Here is a 20,178-nt window from a genome sequence, read left to right as displayed (position 1 = left end):
GGAGCAGGGGGAGGGGGAGGGGGGCGGGTATCAGCTGGGCAGGGCTGAAAGTTCCCATTTCAGACTCAACTAGGGAAATTCTATTTTTAATCATTTTATATACAGATTCTTCATAAGACTTTATTTGGAAAACACAAAGACATATAAATAATAAGTAACACACAGGACAGGGACGGGGGGAGAGGTTGAAAACCACTTTCTTGCACAACACCTCTGACAAAGCCTACCTATCCACCAGTCTTCAGCATGTGGATGAGACACCCTCACACACTGTACATAGTGAAAGCACTTGTCAGAGTGCAGGACCCACACTAGTCACCAGACCTGGAATAGAGAGGAGCAGAACAGAAGTTCCACAGCCTACTGACTCTGTTGCATCCAGAACCAGGAGAGGATGGGGAGAAGAGCAGCAGGAAGGAGGAAAGGGGCAGGGTCCATGGCTGCAGGCAGGCCCAGGAGCAGGGCCAGGAGTGCAGCAGGGATAGTATTCAGAGCATGTGAGCAAAAAGAGCTGTTTGCTTGGTATACGCATTGTGGCAAAAAATCTACACAAAAGAAGTATTTAATAATTTTCTTACAATTAATTATTTTCATACAGCTCATTATGTTACAAAACTATACACCTCCCCCAAGCATTGCTGGATAACCCAAAGTCATTCCTTGGAAAAAGAAGAATCAACGCTGGCTTTTTTATTTTGAGTCTCTTCTCCTGGGTTGGGCCTATCAGGGCCAGAGCAGAGTCTGGAGTACAGAATGGCTGTCCTTCAAGTCCGAGGCGTCAGGTCTTGGCTTGGCTCCTCTGGTCATTACAGGAGGGTTGTCTCTGTTTGGAAAGCCAGCACCAGCACCCGTAACACAGGTGTCCAGACAGACAGGCAGGCACTGCTGACCACCATCTGGCTGTGGGGAGACTGCCCAGGGCGGGGGAGCCGCAGCTCGGCGGAGATGCGCCTGGCCAGAACGGGGACCTGGAGCTGTGGGATCCCAGCACTTGGAGGCAAAGAGAAAGACACAGTCTCAGGGCACAGCAAGAGCCACTGGATACTCCGAGGCCCCCAAAGGTCTACACAGCTTCTTTTCACCTCTCTCCTCCAAAGACAGGAATGGATCTTAGCATGTTAATAGATTTCCTATGTCTTGGCCCTCGTTACTACTGCTACAACAAAACCAAATGATACAGGCACTAAGACTAGCACACTGAACAACTCTCCCCCAGCTATTTGCTTCTTGGTTCAAGAATTATTAAAACTAGTTTGCTCAGACTTGTTAATTATCAGCCTCTGGGCAATGTCAAAGCAGGGACCCTCCTCCCTGACCACACAGAGAGGCACCGCCAAGCCAGGAGGATTCCTCTCCGGGTCTCTGGCTCTCTCCCCTACCCCAGCTTGGGTCTCATGTGAACACCATGCAGCCTTCCCAGGTCAAGACAGAACAAGCTCAGGCTCACCTGGTCCTTTCAGCTCAGCTCTGATGTAAAGTGCCCAATTCCTGCATGGCCACCTTGAAAGGAAATGGACCAGACTGAGAAGGTACTAAACAGGTCAGTGTATTCCTCCATCAGTGAAGGATGGTTGAGGAGCCTCCCCATGTCAGGCACCATGGGGCACATGGACACCAACAGGATCTGTCCCTGCTCTCCAGGTCACATCTGGCTGCCAGCTTCTGTCCATTTAAAAATGCAAACCCTACTGCACACGGGATGCCTGCCTCAAACCTTTCAGTGGCACCCTACTTCTCTCAGGCATGAGATTCTCACAGTCATTCCATCCAATTTACCTTCTAGACCTACCTCACCCCTCTTCCCACTGACCTCCCAGGCTCCAGCCAGAATTACTTCATCTTGGTTCCTTTAACATGATCACTCTCTCCACATCAGGCTTTTGCACTGTTCCCCTTGCTGGGAACTCCCTCCCCTCCCTGTTCAGTTGTTTACACATTCATTCAACATTTATTATTAAGCACCTATGCAGGTATCAGATGCCTGCATCTCCTGATCCAGACTCAGAAGCTCTGTTCATTGGGCTCCACTTTGTCAGGCTTCTACTCAGCAGCAACCAAAAGGTCGCTTCCTCCAGGAGGCCCTTCCTGACACCCGCCACCCTAAGTTAGGTAGTAATGTCCAACACACAAACACACACACGCACATCCCCACAGCCCCCTACACTCCCCTTGTGAATAATCAACTCAAAATCCAGCTTCCTCCCCAGACTGTGAGCTCCATGAAGGCAGGGCCAATGTCGGTCTGGTTCACCCCCAAAGCCACAGCACCAACACAACAGTGGGCACACAGGAAGAACTCAAAAAGTTTGGTATAAATTGAACTGTATCCTGGATCCCAGGCCTCTCTGGTGTAGTTCTTCCAGCAGAAACCAGGCTGGGTCCCCATCTTTGGCTCCTCTACCCACCTCTGATGCACCCACTGGGCATCTCTGCGAGTGCACATTCTGTGGTCACCATGCTCCCTGCAAAACGTAGGGGCTGAACAAGCCCATTCCTACAGAGGTGCTTCCAGCTTCGGAAAGCTATGAGCTTCTCCCTGATCTGCGGTGGAGAAAGGGCTGGGAAATCAAGTTCTTCTCAACCTTTATTCCAGCCTCATGCTACTTTTAACAGACCCACCCATGCCCCCCGCCCCATCCGTTAACAAAGATAAATATGGGGTCCTGGCCCCGGCCCTGGCTTGAAGCAATTACTTTTCATCTCGATTCACCTCCACCAGAGTGGACAGAAGACCGCTGTCCAGGCCATGAGGAACGGGAAAGGCTGCACCGTGATGGTGGGGACACTCAACCCCTACCACAGCCTTGAACTTCCGCCCCTGAAGCAATGTGACCCGCCTTCCTCGGCTGCTGCCCACCCGCACTTCCGGGGTGAGGACTGACCGGGCGATGGGCTCGCGGCTGGCCCAGCCACCTCACCTCTCCTCCAGTCGGACCCACAGGTCGCTGAACTGCCGGAGCCGCTGCCTCCGCTGCAGCCGCCTCTGCTTCTTCCGGAACTTTCGTCCTGCCTCGCCCGGCAGGTCAGCACTTCTGGGCAGAGACACGTGGAGCCGCAACAGTGGGGACCCGGCAGACCCAGCTTCCGGTGCCTGAGCTTCCGGGGCGGGCGCTTCCGGAGCCAAGACGGCAGAGGAGGCGGGCTGTGACAGCGGGTTTCCGGTCTCCTCTCTATAAGCAGGGGAGGAAGGAAGAGGGATGGAAGGAAGGTCCCCCAGCATGATATCCTCCCCCGCCTTTAAGGCTCAGGACCTCACAAAAGGCAGATAATGTGAAAGTTCAAGCCGGCTGGGGAGGCAGGGGTCTCGAAGCCACCTCGAAAAGTGATCACTTTGACGCCTTTGTTTCTCCCTCACATACCCTCGTTGTACTCTCTCCAAATCCCCTAGCTCTGGGGAAGAAATAAAAGATTCTTTCTTAACTGCTTATAATTACTGCACTTGCCTAACAACGGGTCACCACTGCCTAGAAAGTCACTGCAGATTACGGCGTTTTAAGAGGAGTGAAAAATGTTTAAATGCTATTTACTTAGAACAATTGAAGTGGCCCTTAACCCTGTTCCTCCCTCCTGTATATAAGGGCTCTGCTCAGAAAGAGGCTCTTCAACAGCCACAGCAGCCTGCCCAGATTCAAGTTCCCGATGCCCAGAATCATCCCTCAAGGATTATCACATGGCTGCCAAGAAGGGGAAGGAGGTATCTCCACAGCCAGTGCCCTCGTTATGTCCTCACCCACCCCTTCTCTATGGGCATCTCCCTGGCTCTGGGCCCTTAGTCCCTCGCCCCTTCTTCTCCCTGAACAGAAGCTCCTTTAGAGACCTCATGCTCCCTCATGACCTCACCCAGGAGCACCGTAGAGAAAGAAGTGCACCACTGAAAACTCTTAGACGCTACCCTCACAGAACACGGTCAGGACAGCTGCTGCAGTCACACACATCAAACTCCCCAGGATCGTGGGAGAGGGTGAACCCAGGCCTTTGCACTGGATCTCACAGACTCTGATAGAATTAGGGGTAGGGGCACTGAATAGATCCCTGGCAGAGGAAACTACATGAACAAAGAGGAAGGGGCTGGAAAGCTAAAACTGGGAGAAGAAAGGGCAGAAAGAAAAGGGCTGTGCAGGCGAGGAGTCGGAACTGTATCCTGACTCTGACGAGCTGTGTCCCCTTCAGTTTCTTCATCAGTAAAGGAGAAGAAACCCCCACCCCACAGGCTGGTGTTGAGGGTTGAGAGTCGGTGTGAACCCAGTTACCGCCTGACAATTGATCAATAAACGTTCCTTCCTCCCCAGGGAAGTGTGAGCAGCCCAGTAAATGACAGGACTGGTTCTCAGCCTTCACTGTGTGTCAGAATCTCATGGAGAGATTTTTTAAATGTTGACTCCTGACCTCTCTTCCCCCACGGGCAGGTATCAGGGTTAGAGGCAGATTTAAGGAGTCTGAGAACAGCCAGCAACACACACACACACACACACACACACACACCCATACACACTCCCAAGCAGGGCCCTCTCTGGCAACCCCAAAGATAGTGTGATAAACCCCAGCCGTGCCAGTCAGCCTGGGGCCAGGGACTAAGAAGTGATCAGAGGGCCCAGCCCACCCTGCTTTCCAAGAGCACACAGTCCAGTGGGTGAGGAAAGATCCACAGACCCTCTCCACCAAACAAGCAGAGAATCCCTAAGGGCTGGGCTCTCCCCGCAGAGCTGAAGGAGAACGGGAGGGAGAGATGGATGGAGATCTGCAGCAGGGCTTTCTCAGTCAGGGGAGGAGTGGAGGGAGACTGCAGACAGTGGAAAGGAAGAGCATTAGCAAAGGTGGAGAGGCAGCGGCAAGGACAAAAGGTTTTCTGATATCAGAGGCAGATCCGCGCTGGGAAAAGGTGGGGTCTGGGTGCCGAGGCATCAGCATGAAGAAACTGGACTTTGGAAGAGAGCAACAAGAAACCCTGAAGGTTTCTGAGTCAGGGACACTTGCAAGATTAGTCCCACAGAAAGGTGGAGAAGGGACCAGAGGGTGATGACCTTAGGAACAAAGGGGGCAAATCTGAGAGAGATTTTAATGGAAGAAGCCAGAAGCCTGGTGAAGGTGGAAAATGAGAAGAAGTCTTAGGTGAGGGCTTTTGTAAACTAGAAAGTACTGTGTGAAGAACTGCTGTTACTGATAAACAGAGTGCAAGATATGGAGAGAGGTGGGGGATGAGATAAGCCCAGGATGTAGTCAAGTTTTCCAGAGAATCATGGCTCATTGGGATGGAAAGCGGCTCCCAAGGAGGAACCTCTGGAGTGACGGGATAGAGGAGGACCTGGCCTGAGACAACATGAGGTGAAGGTGGGTCTTCGGAGGAGAAAGAGGGCACCTGGAGAAGGGAGCCATCGGGCAGGCACCACAGCTGGACCCCCTCTCCATCCCCTCAGCAGAGGGCAGGCATTTTCCTCCTGGAGTCCTCGCACCACAGCTGAGGGCTCTGCCAGGAGGGGGCGCTGGTGACCACGATCTGGAGGGAGTGGGAGAGGAATGGAAGGTGTGCTAAACTGTGTTCCCTCAAAATTCACATGCTGAAGCTCTAACCCCCAGCGCCTCAGAATGTGGCTGTATTTGGAGACAAGACTTTTAAAGAGGTGATTAAGTTAAAATGAGGCCTTTAGGTTGGGCCCTAATCCAGTCTGACTGGTGTCCTTAGAAGAGGAAGTGTGGACACACAGAGACACCAGAGCTGTGCGCACATCAAGGAGAGGCCACGTGGGGACAGTGAAAAGGCGGCCACCTGCAAGCCAAAGAGAGAGGCCTCAGGAGCAACCAAACCTGCCGAAACCTTGATCTTGGTGTCTAGCTTCCAGAACCATGAGAAAATAAATTTCTATTGTTGAAGCCACCCAGTCTGTGGTATTTTGTTAGGGCAGCCCAAGCAGACTGGTACAGAGTGGGTAGGAAGGGCCACCTTGTGCCCACTAGGACTGGACACAGGGCAGAGACTAGCAGGGAGGCCAGCGTGGGGCAGCAGCATTACTGAGGGTGGGAGATCCTGGCCTCCTCAATTCTTTACGGAAGGGGCCACAGGGCAGGAGGGTGACTGCATAAAAATGAGAAGTAAACAGACCTGCGGGGGTAGGAAACAGCTCAGAGAAAGAGAAGGGGCTTTGCTTCTGCCCCGGAGATGGGTCTGACAGGCACTCCCAGCATCTCCAGCCCCCCTGACCTTACATTATGACTGATTCCACCACCTGCCTGCCTAAAACTTCCCAAGGGCCCAGATCAAAGGCACTGAGCGTCAAGCCAAATCACCCCTCCTGGGCCCCAGGACCAAGGAGCACCCTCCCCTTACCTTCCTTTCTGCCCCAAGCACTGCTGAGGAAAGGCCAGTGTGGCCTCTACTGCCCAAAGTGCCCGGCCGGCCAACCCAAGTCTGACACAGTCCCAGCCACGAGGGGCCGCCAGCTGAGCTGGGCCCCGAGTGGCCGCTTGGTGTCCGTGCTGGGGCCCTTGGAGCCGCTCAGGACACAGCCCACCCTGGCGCCCAAGCAGCCCTGTGCGGCTCTCGGCTCCCCTAACTGCTCCCTGACCGGGATAGAAGCACAGGAAGGTTACTCGTTGATGGGTTGTCCAGCGGGGGCGTGTTCTACCTCATAGCCTTCGCGCCGCAGAACATCAAGAACTGTATTGTTGCCCATGAAATGCCCTGCAGTAAGAAAAATGATCAGAAATGTGGCAGCTCTCGTGACATCCAAACACACACCCCGGAACCAAGAAATAACCCTGCCAACCCCTCCCTTCTGACCAGCCCAGTACAGTTCAGAACGCTTCTGCAAGGGGGCCTCTCAACAGCTCTGCCAGGCAGGCAGGGCAGGATAAGCAGCGTTTCAGAGATCAGGGCTCGGGATCAGAACCACGCGGTGAGCTGCCCCGAGTCACACAGCTAAGAGGACACCAAGTCCCAACCTTCCATCTCTGGAGCCAGGGCGGACAGTCCTGGCCATTCTCATTTATGTAAACCAAGCACCTCTGAGACCCCAGGCCCCTTCTGTCCTATGTCTACTTAAAAAATGCACAATAAAACCCTCCTTTTAGCAGAAGCCACCATAGCTGGAAACCTCAACCTGAATTTTATTTCACTTTTTTCTTTTTCAATAAAAAGCAGCAAAGATCAACCAGATAAGCTTACAGTGGCATCGTAAAGTAAGTATTTTAAAAGGGTAGATCCTGGGATTCATCTTCTCTCGTTTCAGGTTTTGATGCTCAGAATTGACATGATCCTCTAGGGTCACAATGCCCCTCTCTGTGACAGTTGGCACGTTAATGTCCTAAATGGCTAATTAAATTGCAGCGCTCCATTCTCTGATCCAGCAGAACCTTAGATGTATCGTTATTATCTCCACTTGAAAATGGAAAACAGGTAAAGTAGGCTCAGGACTTCACACACAGAAGAAGCAGCAGAGCAGAATCTAAACCCAGGCAGCTTGACCCCAGGGTCTATGCAATTTTGACAACCGAATACTCAAGAGGCAGAGACCAGGAAAGCAAATTAAGGTCCATCCAAACTCTCCCTTGTCCTGACTCTACAGCACTAAGAAGCAGAGGGAACTTAGAGCAGCCTCTGGGAGGCTGGGGAGCCCGAGGGTGGTGTTTGGGGCAGAAGGTACTGGGCTCTACTGCATTCTTGGGTCCCACCATAGAGTTTAGGACCCCAAGACTGATGAAGGGCAACTGACTCAGATGAAAGGGATGTTGGCAAGGCCCAGATTAGCCCCGGTGCAGAAGTGCAGCAAACTCACATATAGAGTATGCCTGGACTCGGGGCGGGGGGAAGGAGACCGAGCTTGCAGAGTGCTGCTGCGAGGGCTTCCACTCTCCCAGCCATTACCAAGTCCATGTGACAGGGAGTAATCACAATAATAAAGATAGTGAACATTTCCTGAGCATTTCGAGGTGCAGGGCACTGTTCTCCGTGCTTTACACATCATTCAGCCTCCCCCCAACAACAACCCGATAAGGTAGGTGTATTATTACCCCCATTTTACAGATGAGGAAGAGGCACAGGTGGTGCCCAGGTGGTCTGGCTCCAGCGTCCATGCTCTCAACCAGTTAGGAATGAAAACAGTATTTGTCAAGCGAATGAACAGCCCCTATTAGCAATCTTTATCATTAAGGACCAAGCTATTCTGTGTGACTTCAATTTCCTTCTATTCCAAAGGTGAGCTCCATTTCCCATCTTTAAATTTCATCTGCAGATCCCTTCGCTGTTGCAGTTTAAACCTCTGGAGCTTTCAGTCTGGGGTGATCTTCACTTTACAATCAAAAGTGTGCTAACCACACAGCATTTTAAATTTCTCACTGCCAAGGCTAAGAGTTTGGGAGCAATTTCTGAATTTCTGTGGTTCCCTCTGGTCAACTCAGCCTTCAGAAGGCACCAGAAGAAATAGACTCATGAGGTGGAGAAAGCAGCCCCACGAAGACAACTGCACCCTGGTGGCTATCCAGGACACTCCTGATACCCAGAGTGCCCAGGGGCTGTGAGGTCTCTACGCAGAGCTGCAGCCGTATGAAGAACCATGACTGAGAATCAGGCTAGCCCAGGTGTCCCAGTGTCACCTGTGCCATGTGTCCAGCACAGTCCCCGTCTGGAGGGCTGGCCCTCCAAACTGCCCAGGTCCAACCCACCTGGCAGGCTGACGTCCTCTCAAAGCCTCTCCTTGCCCCTGCTCCCAGTGCCCCATCATCCCAACAGCGGATGGCAGGGAAGCTCTTAAAACATCAGCTGAGTCCAGCAGGAGTGGCAGGCAGAAGCCCACACTCAGGGGCGGGCAGCCTAGTGTGCCCAGCTCTCGCCTGTTCCATTTCGCAGACCTGCCAGAGCCGCTGGAACAAAGCCACAGGCTCTGAGTCCTAACAGAGGACCGCCATCACCCCACGAGGGGACGAGCCACAGGGGCCTCTGGGGCCTGAGCCCTGTCGGGGTGCCTGCAGGGTGAGGGCTGACAGCTGAAAGCCATTCATTGACACAGGCGGGACATGGGCACAGCGCCACACAGCACGGTCCACAATCCAACTACGGAACACGGGACTCACGGCGGAGGAAACCCACTCCCAGACCCACCCAGGGCTACCAAGGCAGACACTGCAATTTGTTTCATGATAGAATTTTTCAACAAACAAGATACAGGAACCTGACCGCTTATTTTTTTCTACAACAGCTTTATGGAATATCATTCACGTAACATAAAACTCATTCTTTTCAAGTGTACGATTCAGTGATTTTGAGAACATTCACAAAGTGGTGCAACCCTCGCCACTAATTTTAAAACATTTTCGGGAGCTGAGATTTTGATAGGGCTTGCGCTGAATGTGTAGCTCAATCTGGGGAATATCGTCATCTTAACACTATTTATTATGTCTTCCAATCCACAAACATGAAATGTCTTTCTATTTACTTAGGTCTTCTTTAAGTCCTTTCCATGATGTTTTTAGTTTTTATTTTGCATCTTGCTCGTCCCTAAATTGAGTCCTTAGTGTTTTTTATGCTGTTGTAAATGGAACTGGTTTCTTTTGTTTTAACTTATTTTTTTTATTGAAGTATAGTTGATTCACAATGTTGTGTTAGTTTCAGGTGTACAGCAAAGTGATTCAGTTTTATATATATGTATATATAAATGTGTATGTATGTGTAAATATATGTACGTATATATTCTTTTCTGATTCTTTTCTATTATAGGTTATTACAAGATATTGAATATAGTGGAACTGGTTTCTTAGTTGCATTTCCGCATTATTCACTGTTAGGGTATAGAAATACAACTGGTTTTTGTATATTGACCTTGTATCCTGAACTCAGTTATTAGTTCTAATAGGTGTTTCTTGTGGATTACTTAGGATTTTCTATCCACAAGATGATGAAAAAAGATATGGTTTACTTACTCCTTTCCAATGTGAATGCCTTTTATTTCTTTTCCTTGTCTAATTATCCTGGCTAGAACCTTTAGCACAATGTCAAAGAGAAGTGGTGAGAGCAGACATCTGTGTCTTGTACCTCATCTTAGGGGGAAAGCATTCAGTCTTTCATCATTAAATATGATGTCAACTATGGGTTTTTCATAGCAACTTTTTTAACAGGTTGTTAAAGTCCCCTTCCATTCCTAGTCTGATGAGTGTTTTTATCATGAAAGAGTTCCATTTTGTCAAATGCTTTTCTGCATCCATTGAGATGATCGTGTGATTCTTGTCTTTTATTCCATTAATATGGGATATTACATTAATTGAGTTTCAGATGTTGCGGTAAGCTAAATAACGGTTCCCCAAAATATATCCAGATCCCAATCCTTAAAACCTGTGAATGCTATCGTATATGGCAAAGAAGGGGGGTAGGTGTTTTGCAGATGTAAGTAAGCTAAGGATCGTGAGATCAGATTACACTGGATCACTCACTGCTATTCCGGAAGTGCTTCTCTCCAATCCCCGCCTTTTACTGGTAAGAAAAAAAAAAACTAAGCGGGGTGACTTGTTCAAGTTTATGAAGCTAGTGGAAGAATTGAAAGAAACCGAGACCAGCAAATACACACTTCTGCACACTACCCAGCCTCCGGCATTTCTGTCCTTAATTCTGGAGGCTGCAACGGTATGTTAAAATCACTCAAGAAGATAAGAGAATTTATTTCAAAAATCCCACAGAAGGAAATAATTTTCCCAGTGTATTTCCATGTATACTACTCATGGTTAATAATAGCTGATGTATCAGCCCCCAACCTTATACTTAGGAGGCTCACAGTCAGGTAGGAGAGAGAAAACAGACAAATTTTAAGGGAAGTTAAAAAACAGAAAGGTACCAGTAAGAAGTTGGGATTAAGTGCTGAGTTCAGAAGAGGGAGAAATGCCTTCCTGCCTGGGGAGTGTATCAGGAGCCCCCCGTGGAGGTAGAGCTAGTGTCACAGGCACCAGCAAAGTTTCAACCACGACGGATACTCTGACATCATTAAAAAGTCAAAGAAGGTGTCACTCCTCTCACCGCATAGCAGGGCCCACCTCGACACCCCCTCCTCGGGAGAAGCAGCAGAGCCCTGGGTCTAATCAGAGGTAGCCTGCAACTCACTGGCTCCAAAGGCAAAGAAAAAGCCTTTGTCAGGGAACTCCTCCAAAAGGGCCTTCACCCACTTCCCCATTCTCTCGTTCCGCTTGTAGATAAGCTCCCGGCAGAAGTAGCTGTCGATCTCCTGAGCAGTGACGCGCTCCTGAGGTGGTAGCGTGGCATTAATAAAACTGGGAACCTCCACCAAAATAAAGAGAAAAAAAATTAAGGGCAACAGAGTTATGAACAAAGTTGTTTAATTTGAGCATCAAATCACCCAGCCCAGAGAGTTAAGACGCTGTCAAGAAAAAGGTAAAAAGTGACACACCATTCTGGGATACTCCTGCCGGCTATTTTTCCAGACAGTAATATCATTCTCTGTAACCCAAGTGAAAAAATATTAAATGGAGTGCCCTGAAAGAACTCTTCGGCTATGTCAAACAGTATTTCTGTTCCATTTAAATGATTCTATTTGGGGAATTCCCTGGCGGTCTAGTGGTTAGGACTCCTGGCTTCCACTGCAGGGGGCACAGGTTCGATCCCTGGTTGGGGAACTAAGATCCTGAAAGCCACACGAGCAGCCAAAAAGAAAAAAAAAGATTCTGTTTGATGCCACGTGTTTCTATAAGGAAACCATTTCTGTGCATAGCACGTCACAGTTGTTTTTTTTTTAATTGAAGTATAGTTGACTTACAACATTGTGTTAGTTTCAGGTGTACAGCAAAGTGATTCAGTTATACATATAGTTTTTTCCAATATAGGTTATTACAAGATCTTGAATACAGTTCCTTGTGCTATACGGTAAATCATTGTTGTTTCTCTGTATTATGTTTAGTAGTTTGTATCTGTTAATCCCAAACTCCTAATTTATCCCTCCCTTCCCTCTTTTCCCTTTGGTAAGCATACGTTTGTTTTCTATGTCTCTGAGTCTGTTTCTGTTTTGTAAATAAGTTCATTGGTATTATTTTTTTAGATTTCACATATAAATGATATCATACATTTGTCCTTCTCTGTCTGGCTTACTTCACTTAGTATGATAATCTCTAGGTCCAGCCATGTTGCTGCAAATGGCATTATTTCATTCTTTTTTATGGCCAAGTAATATTCCATTGTATATATATATATATATATATATATATATATATATATATATATATATATATACCACATCTTCTTTATCCATTCATCTGTCAGTGGACACTTGGGATGCTTCCACAGCACATCCATAGTTCTTTTTTTTTGTTTTTGTTTTTTTTTTAATTTATTTATTTATTTATTTTTATTTTTGGCTGTGTTGGGTCTTTGTTTCTGTGCGAGGGCTTTCTCCAGTTGCGGCGACCGGGGGCCACTCTTCATCGCGGTGCACGGGCCTCTCACTGTCACGGCCTCTCTTGTTGCGGAGCACAGGCTCCAGACGCGCAGGCTCAGTAGTTGTGGCTCACGGGCCTAGTTGTTCCGCGGCATGTGGGATCTTCCCAGACCAGGGCTTGAACCCATGTCCCCTGCATTGGCAGGCAGATTCCCAACCACTGCGCCACCAGGGAAGCCCACATCCATAGTTTTAACTTGTTTGATTCACACATGATTTTTTCATAAAAACAATTTTACACAATTACATACTTTAGAATCAACCATTATGATTCAATTACCAAATACATCGAACTTCTATAGACATTCAACTGTTTTATAAATTCCTTATCTTTACATTTTCATTATTTCTCCAATTCCCATTTCTCCCTCTCGCTCTCTCCACTGTTCTTTGCCCTACTGGTGAATATTTCACCTGATTCCAGTGCACATCTTAGCCAGTTTCAGTATTTTGGCGAACAACAGGGTGCTAATGCACCAAAACTGTGACAATCAGGGGTGGTTTTTGCAACACAGTAGCTGTAGGCGAGGCTGACACGTTGCATTGGTTCTCTCCCCAGCCCCAAACCTCGGCCTCCCCCCACCGCCCCCTCTCCTGCTCCCTGGCATTTAACAAGGTTAACCATTACCCTAGTCAAATACAGAGTAGGATATGTACCCGCCTCCTTCTCCTACTTCCAGTACCCTCCAAAAGACCTTTTGAAAATCTTCACACTCTGTAATGTAGACATCAATTTCCATTTTCTGGATAACCAGCTCTCCTTCTGTTATTTCCTTGAAATGATATTCTTTCATTTTCAGGTCAAGAGCCTTCATCTTCTCCTTTGTCATCTTTTTTTTGATCATGTCATTTATGTAAGATCCTTCCCTCCGTTTCCCAAAATCTCTTCTCTTCCGCACAGCAGTGCCTTTCCACCAGCAGCCTCTCCACGCAGGCAGCCCCAAACGTGCAAGGTGACCTCCCCCTGCCGTCCTGCTCCACCTTCTAAATGCCAGACATGCCCTACGACCTGCACCACTCGGCCACGCGCCTGGCCCTCATTCCACAACGGCAGGCACATTCCCCATACCCCACACCACCCGCAGGGGCCCCGTGAACAGGACAGGCGTGGAGGAGTCACAGGAGAGGAACGCATAAGACAGCTGTCCCCAAACAGCTCTGTCAGCCGTGCCATCTGCCCATATAACTAACTCCCAAGCACCTCCCAACCCATGTTAACTTTTATCTGCCACGTCAAATTTTAATTTCCCAACTGATCTTCACCCTTCTCCCCACTTCCCCCACCCAGGGTGTACGTAAGAATGATCACCACCATAAACTCTGCTATGCCGTTTTTAGTGTATTTCTTCTTTTCCACTTCCTGTTGCTTGCTCTGCCTTGGTTTTACTTCCTCCCTCTCTAGACTTTCTGGAAAGTTCCTTTTATCTTTTGATAGTTGCAGGGTGAGTCCCTCTCCCTGGGACATTCCTTTTTCACCTCTTAAACTCCCTCACATGTCCTATGACAGGGTCCCCGGATCTACCAGACCTGGACAGCATCCCTCACACCCACCAGCTCCCTCCTCTCTCTTTGCCAGTGTCCTGAAGGTGGGCAAGACTACACGCTCCCCCATCTCAGAAGCTCAGCTGGACTCACCACTTCCACGTGATCTTAGTGGGGAAGGGAAGGAAGCCAGGGTTTGTCCCACAGGAAGCTTGTTGATCGAAGCATAACAAATATCCAACCTACCTCCCTCCTGTAGGGAGGCTGCCATCCTCTGAGCTCTGGCCGGCCACTTTCTTCCCCTAGATGGCCCCCAGGTAAGGCCTGTCCTGTGTCTACACCGGCTGCACCAGTTTCGGCCACACTCACTGCAGTACTGCAGGATGGAATCCATGTCCGGAAATGCTGGCAGCCTCCCCAGCTTCTTATGTGCCCCCCCCATAAGAATACCATGAACACTTCCCATTGCATCATGCTCACATGTTTCTGGACGTCACCGGAAGCTGCAGCCAAAGCTCTGCTCCATCATTTCTCAAAAGTTACCTAAGTCAGCAAGGAGGCTTTCAGACACAGACCCCTTCTCTCTGAAGGCTGGTTCATGCTGCCTGCTGCCTAAGCCATGGAGCCTGCCGCCAAGTCCCTTGAAGCTTCATCCTTTGACTTCATCTGGGAATTAACTCTCATCAATGCCCCTCTCAGTTCTTTTTTTGTTTTTTTTTAAATAAATAAATTTATTTATTTATTTATGGCTGAGTTGGGTCTTCGTTGCTGCACACGGGCTTTCTCTAGTTGCGGTGAGCAGGGGCTACTCTTCGTTGCGGTGCGCAGGCTTCTCATTGTGGTGGCTTCTCTTGTTGCGGAACACAGGCTCTAGGCACGAGGGCTTCAGTAGTGTGGCGTGTGGGCTCAGTAGTTGTGGCACATGCTCTTAGTTGCTCCACAGCATGTGGGATCTTCCCGGACCAGGGCTCGAACCTGTGTCCCCTCCATTGGCAGGAGGATTCTTAACCACTGAGCCAGCAGGGAAGTCCCCCCTCAGTTCTTAAGTTTCTTAAAGAATGCTTTTGTTAGCTGCAGCATCCCACTCAACACCTACATCTGCCCAATTGTATTTTTAGAGCCTTTCATGACCTCGATCCTCTGTACACAGGATGTCCCAGTGTCGGCAGGTAACGTCCTTATTCTTGCACTTAAATGCACCCTGAGCTGAACAGGGGATAAGGGCTCTCACCTGGGAGCTGTCATGGCTGAAGATGATGGAGCTGAGGTCCCCGCAGTTATAGTGTTTGATGAGGTCCTTTGTTGTGTAGGGGATCTGAAGGCTGCCCGCTCGCAGGCTCTCCTGCTGCAGGATGGTCTGGTTTAAAGCAAAGATGACCTGAGTGGAGAAAATATAGGTCTCTTTTAAGTCCACTGACACAGCAATCATTAGCTGCCATCTTATTTCTTTTGTCCATAGTTGGCAATAGCCTCACCTGTGTTCGTTATATAAGGACATGGACCTGCTGCTAAAAAAGGGAATGCAAATCCCTGGACCGTGGCCAAAGAAAAGGAGGATAGTCCTGCCCAAGTCAGCCCCCATCAGATGACACCTGGGGAAGTGCCTTAAGAGGGACACCGACAACCTGGAACTCTCCCATGAGAGTGTTCAAGAGGTGAGGGTCCCAGAGAGCTGGCTTGTGAGGACCTGGGGAGGTGGGGCAGGGAGGGACACACAGACAGACACACGAACCAACAGGTTTCAACTACATCAAGGACTGGACAGGACTGTACACAGTACACACAGGTCTTTTCCAACCATCAGGGTGGCATTTGCCAGCTAATGGATTCATTAGCTCCATGGAATGTTAATGGACGTTATTGTGGGAAAAAGAGGGGAAATGAAGGCTACACAAAATCAAACAGATTTTTATCTTTATGAATTTTGCCAAGTCTTGACACACTAGAGTGTGCTCTGCTTCTCCCCGAGGAGGGGATAGCGTGCTGGGTTTCCCAAGCTGATTTCAGGCACACATCACCAGAGAAGGGTTAACTGGAACATCTTTAGGGACAATCCAGACTCAAGGAATTTTACAAAGCAGTGAATTCCCCTTGGCACTGGAGAGCTAGGACAGAGGGGGAAAGGCGGGGATTCTGGCACCTTTCCAGGTGGGAATTGGGACCAGCCACCCTCTACAAGGCTCCTGACAGCACTGTGGCATTTTCCCTCTCATTCGCCCAAGTATGGACACAGTCGTATCACCTTTGACAGCTGCCCCAGTAGTCAGTGTATAGGATACTGCCTTTGCTGGAATGTTCCCCCTCTCCCTCTGGCTGAAATGCAGACAGGCGGGACCTGTCTGATCATGAGATCTTCAGTAGGAAATTTTCAATTCTCTGGAGATAACACATGGCAGGTCTCAAGTCATCAAATGACACTATGCAACCCCAATCCCCTTCTTTCTCCTCCTCATTCTGAGTGGCAAAGAGCATGGGAGTCTTGTCACCTTGCTTCCCACAGGCCACCGCGCGTGAGCCTGCCTGCCACACACCCCCCTTCCACACCCCTTCCTGCCTGGGTTACTCTGTCCCTGTCAAGGCACCTTAACCAAATGTGGAGGGGGGCAGCTCCCTCTTTGTAAAATGCCCTCCTCTCCTCTCTTCTCTCCACATGCCCCCATCCCTGTCAGAGACACCTCCTCCAGCCTCTCCTGGAGGTCAGCTCCCCAAGGATCTGCAGACCAGCCGCTTCTATCTTGGGACAGGACCCTCTGGGCCATGCTGTGTTCCCACCCTCCCCACCCCTCTGCTGGTGATGTGAGTTGACAGAAGCAGACATATCCATGGGCATGTCTGCAAATTTCAGTCTAAGTGAGGAAACTCAAGATGAGCCCCTGGGTTCTAAAGCCATACAGTGAGGACCTAGCCACACCACTGGGTGCTGCTAAATGGCTTTCAATCAGCTGGAGGAATGAACCTTTGTAGGGGAGGCGAGGGGGCGTTATGGAAGCACCTCTCAGGTTTGCCATGCCCCAGGCTAAGGCTTCACACATTCTGTCTCAGTATAATTCATCCAAACCAAGATCCCAGGGTCTGATCGGCTCACAAACACCTGCTGTTGGCTTTTAGTGTTCTAAAGGCATTCAGGATGAGCCCAGGTTACCTGTTGCTAAGAGACCTTCCTCTAAGAGTTTCCATTGATTATGGAATGTTTTTATTAAAGTGTTCTTGGTATTTAGAGAAGATTGAGCCACTCATTCTAATACACTCACCAGTCTGCAAATTGGGGAACACTGTATGGGCCACATTATATGTTAAATAAGAACTTTGTTTATTCAGTCCCCTCTCAACGTATTCAAAGGTCACCTGTTGACAAGAAGCTTACAAAGACTTGCTAGAATGTTTGTCTTTGCTTTTGATGATTAAGCTTTAAATAAGTTTGCATACCAAAACTAAGCTAGTAACATTATTTTCTGAGTGCTGACTATGTACCCTGCTAAAGAGTTTGCTTCTGTTCTCATTTAATACTCTCAACATCCTAAGGTAGTAACTATTGTTAAATCTATTTTAAAGAACAAGAAAATGAGGGGGAAAGAAGTTAAATAATTTGCTTACGGTCACATAGGTTAGTAAACCAAAGTGTCCCCACAAAGTGTGTGAACCCAAACAGTTCAATACCAGAGCCCGAGATCTTCACCACCATGCTGTACACGAGGTACGCTGCTACCAAGTAGCGTAACTGACTTTTGTCATATGGTCTAATTTAAATTATTAGGCTTATGCTAAAGACCTAGGAATCTGAAATTGGGAAGAAGGGAGGGAGGGTTAGAGGAGGGAGGAGAGAGGGAAATGGGGAAGCAGAAAAGGAATCAGAAAGAAAGGCACACTAAAGCTTTTTTTTCACCCAGATAAGAGTAGCACTCACACTATATCTAGAAAACAGAAAATTTTATACAAAAGAAGTTTTAAATTGCCCATAATTTCAACACTCGAGTTATAACTGCTTTTAACAACATGTGGGTATATTTTGAGTATATTTTCTTTCAGTTTATTCTATACCTTTTATACAATTGATTGTATTATACGTAATATTTAGTATCCTTAACTGTGTCACCTTGCTGTACAGCAGTAATTAACACAACACTCTAAATCAACTATACTTCAATTAAAAAAATATTAGTATCCTGCACTTTTTGTGTGACAGTGTAAGCATCTCCTCACATGACAGAGTTCTTAGCCTCACATTGCATGTGATAGGCCATCACTTAGCTAAACTTTCTATTGTCAAATAGTTAGGTCTTCATTTTTAAAAAACTATCATGAATAACACCATCAAGAGCATCCGGGAGCAGAAAGTTTTTTCTATTTTCAAATTATTTCCTTGGTATTGATGCCTAACCAGTCAAAAGATTTTTACTTTTCTTTTTTCTAAAAACCTTTTTACTTCTGCTTTTTTTTTTTTTTTTTTTTTTTAGTAAAAATTTAACTCTCCGTTAAAACACAAATTCAATAAGCATTAAGTGGTAACGCAGACAATCTCCCAAAGCCAATTTTATACAGAAGCCCTGCCTCCGGTACAATCTGTACCTCCGAGCTGATGCAGCCCCAGCTGCGTGCCAGGGGAACCGCGCTGCTGCGATTGCACATGCCCACGCTTCCCTCTGCCTGGAAGGCTTCTCCTACCCTCATCCCTATGGCAGACACACACGTGTCCTTTGAAATAGCAACAGGAGAATCTCCTCCTCGTGAAGTCTCTGTCATTAACTCCCAGGCACAATGAGACTATCTCCTCTTTGCCCAGAGCCTCCTGTGACTATTCGATTACACCGCTAATGGCATCGCCCTGTGTAGCCACCCCAAGGGTAGCAATCGTGTCCTCCTCACCTCTGCATCCTTCCCATCTGGCAAACAGGACATGACATACAGTAAGCATTCAATAAATTTTGACTGAACGAATAAGGTTTAGAAATGACTCTGCCAAAAACTGAAGTCTGACGCAGGATGGACGCTTAATAAAGGAAGCCCAGCAAAATTTCGCCAGCCAAGCCAAATAGGGAGCATCTCCAGAAAAGCCAGACTCACCAAACTTCTCAGAAAAGTAAATGGGGGGTGGAGGCAGGGGAGGAGTATTAGGCCTAATGTGGGGGGAGTAAATCTTACCCCCAGAGACTCACGTTTTCTTTGAGCTTATCCCTCAGCCAGCTTTGGGAGGTCTGCATTTGGGCTTATTCCTTAAATGCTTGTGCCTACAAAGCCTCCATTCTCTTAAACTCCCATATTCTCCTGGTATAAATCAGGATAGGCTAAGCTCTGTCACAATAACAAATTAAACCTGAAATTTCAATGGCTTAGCAAATGTCTGTAGCTTGCTCACACAAAGTCTGAGTGAGGTAGTGGCCCTTTCATCCATCTAGTCCCTTGGGAATCCAGTTTGGTTTATCTCGTGACACTCTTCTCCCATCGGTTTCCATGGGAGGCAATAGAGTCAACATGGTAGGCGACCTACAGTTCTTAAATGCCTCAGCCTGGAATTCCCACAATTCATTGGCGAGAAGTAGTCACATGGCCTTGCCTAATCCTCAAAGGGGCTGGGAAATGTAGTCTTCCCATTTGCCTAGGAAGAAGTAATGTCCTTGAGACATTAAAATGGTTGACGGGGAGTTTAGTGCATTAAGTTAGTCAAGATATCAGACACGTTCCTATTCAGAATTACACAGAGTCCCTGGTGGAAGAAAAACATCAGAACAGTAACCTGGCTAATGGTGCTCATCCTGAAGGTTCCCAGGCAGCCTGTGGTCCTCAAGCAACAGAAGGTCTGGGGACAGCAGAGGCTGGGGATGGGGGTGGGGGGAAGCGCAGGATAGGGAGCAAAAAGCCAGTCGTAATCCTGGGTTAGCCTAGAATTCTGGAAATTGAGTGGTTGGCCAACCAAGCATCATCAAGAATGAGAGAGTGTAATGGATCTGAAAGGTGTCATGAAAGGTCATTCTTGAGTCAACTAATAAAGAACAGAATCACAGCAAGTACAGTGCTAAATATTCCTGAAGTTCGTTCATTCTTCTTCCATTCATTAATTCAGCCAATAAATTGTTACTGGTGCCTACTGATCCAAGCACTGAAGATACAGTAATGAACAAGAAAGACAAGATCCTTGCCGTCCTAGGGTTTTCATTTTACCTGGAAGTGCGGGAGGTGATGTCAAGAAGAAGAGGAGGAGGAGGAGGAGGGGGCTGGTGTATCACAGAAAGACATCACCCTCCCCAAAGTTAAACTTTCACTCTATGATTTCAGGCTT

The 20,178-nt window shown here is 48.1% G+C and overlaps 1 protein-coding gene across 12 annotated transcripts in view; it reads right to left on the bottom strand.

Moving 5' to 3' along the window:
- Nucleotides 1-312: 312 nt before the first annotated feature.
- Nucleotides 313-20,178, bottom strand: part of TRABD2A (TraB domain containing 2A) — a 78,244-nt gene continuing 58,378 nt past the window's right edge. For 3 of the 12 annotated variants that reach the window (XM_057558527.1, XM_057558526.1, XM_057558525.1), the window contains 4 exons: nucleotides 15,136-15,282; nucleotides 11,078-11,252; nucleotides 2,919-3,170; nucleotides 313-990 (listed from right to left, as the gene is read on the bottom strand). In XM_057558527.1, coding sequence (XP_057414510.1) covers nucleotides 779-990; nucleotides 2,919-3,170; nucleotides 11,078-11,252; nucleotides 15,136-15,282 — 786 coding nt within the window. In that variant the 3' untranslated portion in view covers nucleotides 313-778. Of the gene's footprint in view, nucleotides 991-1,447; nucleotides 3,171-6,585; nucleotides 6,677-11,077; nucleotides 11,253-15,135; nucleotides 15,283-20,178 lie in introns of those variants that run through there. The other 9 variants (XR_009009965.1, XR_009009967.1, XM_057558530.1 and 6 more) reach the window with 9 other exon arrangements.

This window comes from Balaenoptera acutorostrata, chromosome 12, assembly GCF_949987535.1.
Source record: "Balaenoptera acutorostrata chromosome 12, mBalAcu1.1, whole genome shotgun sequence".
NCBI lineage: Eukaryota > Metazoa > Chordata > Mammalia > Artiodactyla > Balaenopteridae > Balaenoptera > Balaenoptera acutorostrata.
The sequence above is the reverse complement of the archived record's forward strand: the minus strand, read 5'-3'. Positions and strand labels throughout refer to the sequence as shown.